Source organism: Homalodisca vitripennis, chromosome 3 (assembly GCF_021130785.1).
Source record: "Homalodisca vitripennis isolate AUS2020 chromosome 3, UT_GWSS_2.1, whole genome shotgun sequence".
Taxonomy (NCBI): Eukaryota; Metazoa; Arthropoda; class Insecta; order Hemiptera; family Cicadellidae; genus Homalodisca; species Homalodisca vitripennis.
In genome coordinates this window covers 20685095-20692728 of record NC_060209.1, presented here as the reverse complement: position 1 = coordinate 20692728, position 7634 = coordinate 20685095, and the positions used below count along the sequence as shown (strand labels likewise).

The 7634-nt window shown below is 31.4% G+C and overlaps 1 protein-coding gene across 1 annotated transcript in view; it reads right to left on the bottom strand.

The window, feature by feature from the left end:
* Positions 1-2995: 2995 nt before the first annotated feature.
* LOC124356673 (ribonucleoside-diphosphate reductase large subunit) overlaps positions 2996-7634 on the bottom strand; it is a 30904-nt gene continuing 26265 nt past the window's right edge. Inside the window, exons 13-14 of the mRNA XM_046807807.1 lie at positions 5673-5861; positions 2996-4106 (exon numbers count right to left, since the gene is read on the bottom strand). Of these exons, the coding sequence (XP_046663763.1) occupies positions 3876-4106; positions 5673-5861 (420 nt within the window). The 3' untranslated portion in view covers positions 2996-3875. The remainder of the gene's footprint in view (positions 4107-5672; positions 5862-7634) is intronic.

The following is a 7634-nucleotide window of genomic DNA, read 5'->3' as shown; positions in this document are numbered from 1 at the left end:
TATAATTAAGCTACACAATATTGTACTTTACTCAGTAATTAAAGTATTTAGTCCAAAGAATACATGATTCATGTCGGAACATGATTCCGTTGTAAGATTTTAAAGTTATGAAAAATAATTAATATTTTACTAACGTTTGCTGATTATTACTTTTAGAACTAGTCTGTCTAAGTAATTTATCTTGGTAAACAACCTTCTTCTTTGACCATTTGTCCACATTGATTTCAAAATGTAACTCACTCTGTTTGAACATAATAAAGCTGTGATTACTTACGTAATACTAGTTGAACTGGTTGAAAACAATGGACATACCCGTCGTCTGACTCGGTGAGAGGCTGTACATCATTTGGTATCTCTGACATGCTAAGATTTTCATGTAAAAACTGTCACCTATTAAAAAGCTTTAGTTTTCAGTATAAATAATTCTCAAGTGACTGACACAAAATTTCTTCCTAATCTTATCTCGTAGAGATATAGTGTGTTTGCTTTGAGTGGTCATGTATGAAAGAGCGGGATATATTCACTATCAGAATGGATATTGTTCTGTGGTGATTTATACAAAACAATGCATTACCTTGTATATAAAGAACTGAAATACATAAATGAAATGCAAAATATGACACCATCTCAATATGTAAATCCAAGTATTTAATTCACTGAAAAGAAAACAATACTAGAAATAATATTTAGAGTGCATATTTAAATTAAATATCAAGGAGGATAATTCATAGTTTTTTATGTAAATAGTACAAGAAACAGTTTTTTCTTGTATAAATAAACTAATTTTTATTCAACAGTTTTATATTAACAGGCTTCAAAATCAGTTTACTTTTAAGTTACATCACTATAAAGTATTAATTTTAAATTGTTTGAAGTTTCATTCCCACCAGTCAAATTCTTATAATACATCTAAATATTAAAATTGAATGCCAAAAATTAATCTTTAAATACATTGTTTAATAATTCAATTAATAAAATAATGGATTAAGAGTAAAATTATTAGTTCTACAATCCAACAGAATCATGGTTGTATTGAGATTGTACTAATATGTGTAATACTGATTTTATAAGTATATGAAAATACTTACAAAATTAAAAACAAAGCCATGGGGCACATGGTTGTTGATTATTCATCCATTATTATCTATTTCTTATGGCCCAAATTTTTTGTCTTAAATATTACAACTATTTTCATATTTATTACCAGTATTACACATTTAAGTAGAATCTAAATAATGGGGTCACAACTCTGTTTGAATGTAGAAGAAGACATGACTGAAATAGTCAGTTTCAAAAAGGTTTTTATTAATTATTTATTTTCTTCTTCTTAGTGTTTCTGTAGAATTTTTTAAACCTATCAACAAATAATGTATTTATTAATAATTGTTTAGTTAAGGAAGCCTAAAACTTTATTTTCTTAACATTTTTGTTACATATATTCAAAATTCTGTAATTTGTTATTTGAACTGAAAATTTAATTAAAGCATAGCAAAAATTAGTTTAATATCTTTGTTATTTACTTTAATATTACAATAAATAAACAAATTCAACAGCATTATAAACTCAATAATAATGGGAGTGCTGATGGACAAGTGGTTTAAGATTTTAGAGCTGAGTTAGAGATAGCGAAAGTTCAAATCCTGTCTGTGACTGAAGTACAATTTTTATCAGTATCATCGACCTTATTAATACTGTATAGACTCTCCTTATTCTGTTTGATAAGATCCTCGCACAGCCAGGGGTGCATGAGGACGGGTAGAATAAAGCTTAAAAGGGAATCGGCCTCTCCTTAAATAAAATAAAACTTCTTAGTAACAAATTAAAATATGTATTTAAATTCTTTCTAAGGGTGCAGTTCTAGAATCAATAACCTTAACATAGCATCCCCTGGTGCATCTTTTGCACAAAAGTAGATATAAACTACAAAACCGATTTTAAGTGCAAGTAGTTATTCCATGTGTTTTAAGTGTGCAATCCTATACATACAACACTTATATTAGTACATAAATGTTTGTATATTATTCAATCTTAAAATATATTTATATTATTGTAATGCCATTCACTTCTGAATTACAGCAAAAATTTCAAGTTTAGTTTCCTTTATAACAACTAAGCAATAAAGGAACACATTAAATGTTACATTTAGACTACATGATCCATTTTTTGAGCATCCTATTTTTCATTAGTAACCTCAGTGTTAACAATCTACAGTGAAAGAATAATGCGCCCATTGCAGTTTTCCTTGCTATGAAGACAACACCAATTCAACAAAGTAACTTCGTCAAATGTTCGGTAACTTGCTGATAAAATGTCACATGTTTAATTTTTACAAGTATACTCAGTTTATTTATAAATTTGGTTTATTTTGTCTTTTTCTTGTTGGCATCACAGGTACGTATAAGACCAATGTAACAATGTTGGACTTTTATTTATTTTTACTTAAAGTTACAATTAAAAAAGCGTCGGTTTGCAGTTTTGCTCGCCCATGCAAAAAACACGATTTTGTCTTCTACTTTGGTACTAAAAATTTCGTTTGGGAAGAAGGTTGGATTCTCCTTTGGAAGAGGCTAACCAGTGTGCGGTTTCAGCAATCTCACTAACCGCTGAAACAACCGACCATGTCCTCCTGGAGAAGTTCACAACTATTATCCAGACTGCAAAAGATGGTGTAATGCTCCTTTGCTATTGCAAGACAGTCAACGAGCAGGTGTTACAAGGCATTCAAACCTCATATCCAAAACTTTACGGTAGTGCTGTTATATTTATTAGAACACATGCAACAGGTTACAGATAAAATTTAAAACTTCTTCAAATCAACAAGGGCAATACTAGGATCATATGTTTGCACTTTCCTGGTGAGAAGAAATGTTATAAAGTTGATATTTGTTGTCGATCATTGTGATGTTGACATTACTCATTAAATATAACAGGGGCCACGATTTAAATCTACAGTGTACTAACCAAATTTCAACACATGTCAAATAAAAATACTGAATATAATAATAACGCTTTAATTTATTCATGTAAAAAATTTCATGTATAAAGCGCATTCACATGGTGTAGCAAATTGTACTATAGTACAAGCCTACACAAAATACGCCCTTAGGTTACTTTCTTGGTGTAAACAAATTTAAGTACATAATAATAACAAGTCCTAAATATAAAGGTGTATGAGAATAGAACACACAATAACTACTTTGTTCCATGAGCAATTAATATATCAGAAACTTAAACATAAGGCATGTTGAACAATTAATCTATATTGTAAAATTATTAAATATAAAGCTAATACACTGGTTACTTGTTTCAACTGTAGAATCAAAAAATGGTAAATAGATTATTTAAAACAAACAGTTCAGTTTCATTCCACTCTGGCAATTTTATGCAAACGCTTTTGAGAAATAAAGCTAACTCTAATACAAGCTATAAAACAACAAAGCAATTTACAACGATCAACAATACAATAATCTACACAATGAATCAAATAAAATACCTAAATAACCATCTTTAGTTTTAAAACATTGTGTTCAAGAAAATAAATTTTTGTTAATACCAGAATTAAAATAACATGTAAAAAATATTATATTTGAAAAACTATTTACTTTGAAAATTTGTACTTATGCTACATATTATCCAACTTGTATGGTTAAGTGGTGATGTAAAAACGTTTGTAACAAAGTAAAAAAGCTACATATACACATATAAATACAATTTCAAGTTAATATTTTAGTATGCTATGCATAATAAAAACACAAGAATTACTGATTTGGACAAAAATACTACATTTCATAATAGAACATCTCTAATGCTGCTCTATAAGGAACAAATACACTAAGGCTCTTTTGGTGTAAAACAGTGTGTGGGGTATGACGTTACTACGAGCCACACATGAGACACTCGTCTTTGTTGTCCAAGGAACAGACCATTCCACTCATGTTGTAGGCTTTTACATCTTCTGAATCTTCTTTCGCAGACGAAGCTTTTCCGTTCGAAGCACCGTTGGTTTCGGTGGCCAGGGATTTCTTCATTTTCGACTTGTCAATAGAGAACTGGATTGCATTGGCTGCAGGTTTGGTCCTCAGGTAGTACATACCAGTTTTCAAACCCTAAACAAACCGATACTTTTAAATTAACGGTGTTAAAGCATTAACTTAATAACACTATTGTAAACTGTAATGTATTATTTATTTCATTGCTCTTCACGGATCAGAATTGTGAAAATTCTCCAATAGTGTGAAGTTTAGCTCCACTTAACTATTCCAGGACAAAATGTTTAGTATACTAATTATTCCATCACAATAATCTAATTTATAATTTATTGCTAAGGAAAATTAATTTAAGATTTAGTGAGTCAGGTAGACTAAAATACAACTAGCTCTCAATGTATTCTCAGTGCAATGGTTCTGCATGAAATTGAAAAGAAAAAAACACATTGCCATCTTTTTTAAACACATTTTGAAAATGTATTAAAAAACATAAGAAGTTAAAGAACAAATGAGCTTAGTAGTTTATTGAATTGGCCCAAGAATCATTCAGCATGTCTACCAAAACCCAAAACTGAGATTCTCTCACTTATTCAAGTTTTTTTTATTTTCCAGAGCATTTATCAATACATTTAAACACACTAACATTAAAAAAAAAAAAACTAGAAATTTTCAACAGTGAAAAGGTTTTGAACTGTTTTCTTTAGTCCACACTCCATCCAGCCACATATTTGTATAAATAACTTATCCATAACTTTTAATAAGTAAATTATGAAAACTAGATTAAAAATACACAGAACAAAATGTTAATTATGTGACTGCAAACATTAAAATCAAATCCAAAATAAAAATTTAGTACTTGTATATTGGCTGAAATTACTTCGATTTTCTGTGACTCTCATATACGTTACATAGCTTTAATTAACCCTCAAACAGTAAAGTAGAAGAAAAATGGGGTTTGACTACACAAGTAAAATAAATAAATTAGTTTTCATAATATTTTTTATCAAGAAACTACAACTTAACCAAGCACATTTATTTACATCCAGACCTCAAGAACAAAGATGTAGACAGCGAGGGGATCCAAGGGGGCCGGACTCTCCAAGTTTTAAATTTTTTCAATTACCTTTTTAGTAATGATTTTCAATTAAATAATTCAGTATTACTGACATGTACTTGCAAAATATCGTTCTCAACTAAGAAAAGGGTCAAGAGCTTATTAGGGAACAAAATGAGGCCTTACTCTCTGTCCACTACAGGAAAATATCAGTTGTTTGGACCCCCCAAAATGTTTTCCTGGCTACGTTCTTGCACAAGAAATATTTAATTTGATAACTCTACAATAGGAGAAACCAGCCAAAGCTTAAATAAAAAACTGTCTATTTTCTATCTTTACACGAGCAACCAGCCAAAGCTGGATTTCGTTGTTCAGAAAAATATATCAAACTTTTCATATTTAATTGTTTTCCATAAAAAAAAAAAAAAAAATTCACTTCACAAGAAAATGTAAACAGCGTTTGGATGTGTCTTGATTGTATCTTTAAAATGAGAAATGTTCCATAATTCTAAGACCAGAAACGGCTTAAAAGAATTTGAAGTTTAACGTTGTTTCTAAAGGGCAAAACTCACGTCCATTTCACTACGGCCGGATCTTAAGTACTTAATTGTGCTTTGTAATTTTTTCCTTACCGCTTTCCAGCCATACATGTGCATGGAGGACAGCTTGGCGTACGAGGGCTCAGCAATGTGAACATTTAGCGATTGTGACTGGTCGATGAAAGCTCCTCGGTCTGCCGCCATCTTGAGTATGGTTTTCTGCGATATCTCCCACACAGTCTTGTACAGATCCTTCAGATCCTGGGGGATACCTTCAATGTTCTGTGTGACACACAAAAATACTCAATAAGAAAAAAGTGTATGCAGCACTAATAGCACAAGAATTTGAATATAAATACACTTGAAAACTAGAGAAAAACCATCTAAAGCACACCAAAGGTAAAAAATACTTAATTAAAAAAAAAATCTATTATCACAATTAGTGTTAAATTTTACTGTCCTACTGAAATTGTAAGAAGCAAGAAAATACTTAGACACAGAAGCTGAACACAACTTCAAGAAACCTATGTACAATAATTAAAATATATTAACACAAGTAAACTATAGCGCTTTAAAAAAATAAACTAGCTGTGTTAAATAGACCTATGCTCTAAATAACAATTTTACCTCTAGACACCTGAGAGTGTTAAAATTAATTACAGTACAAGATGTAGTGATTAAAAGGTCTAAATGTAATCAAAACACTATTAATTTATTATTATTTAAAGAGTTTTATTGATAAATAATGTCTAAAAATTAGAGCTGGTGAATTTTGTGCTCAAACCTAGAAATTCTTAAGACATTTATTCATTTGACAGAAAATCCTTTTTACAAACATGATAAATAACAATACTATAATTGGCAACAAATTTCAACTAGCTCTAACAACAAGACATGGCCTAAAAAGCCAAAAAAGTAAAATAGAAAACATATGTATAAAATATAAATATATAAAAGACTAATATGTTATAAAAACAAGGTGTAAAATAAATTATAGAATGACAAGGTATATGACAATAACAGCTAAAAAAAATGATAAAGAAATAACTACTAACTATATGATGGATAATACTAATACAATATTAATGAGATAACATATAACAAAATATAGTGAATATTAATAGAACTGACCAATAACTGGCTATAGCTCCTACACAAATAAAGATATCTTAAAACAGAATTCACATTTGTATTCCTAACAAACTGGCATTCAAGATAATGTGCCACAAGACCCCTTCCTAAATGAAACATTCTACCCAAATCCAAGATGGTACATTTTAAGATGGCCTGATCAACAATAAAGTTATTTTTTATTGTTTTTTACTTCAGCAACATATGAAGAGAGCTTTAAATACAAGTTAGAACCCTCAATATTCCTCCAGAAGAGGTAAAAAGATCAAATAAACTCAGAATCAAAAACTTAAAAGTAACACATGAATGCAAGATGACCCTTTTTCTAATATTAACAAATGTGTGAAATCAATCATTTGTAATATTTAAATAGCTGGGAGGACATGCTAGAGGCATTGCAGCAGGACTTCAGTGTGCCCGACTATCTCCTGGTCATTGTGCAGGACTACCTGAAGAACCGTCGGCTGTTGTATGAAACCAAAGACGGAAGGAGAACAAAAGAGGTCACTGCCGGTGCGGCTCAAGGGTCTATTCTCGCCCCAGACCTATGGAATGTTTCATACGATGGTTTGCTTTGCCTCGAGATGCTCCACGACGTCTACCTCGTGGGTTATGCTGATGACGTGGCTGCAGTCATCACGGCGAGGATTCCGGACTTGGCACAGTTACGCCTTAATCAGGTCGCCAAGACCGAAATCGTTTACTCACTCGACGGAGAATCCCCACTCTGATCTCTATGAATGTGGGGGGTGTCGAGGTTCGGACAAGGACTGCGGCGAAGTACCTGGGTGTGATACTCGACTGCCGTCTTCGGTATTGGGAGCACATTCAGGCTGTGTGTGACAAAGCCTCTAAGGTGGTTATGTCTCTCGGCAGGCTGATAGCTAACGTAGGAAGCCCTAGGTCAAGTAAGAGACGCCTCCT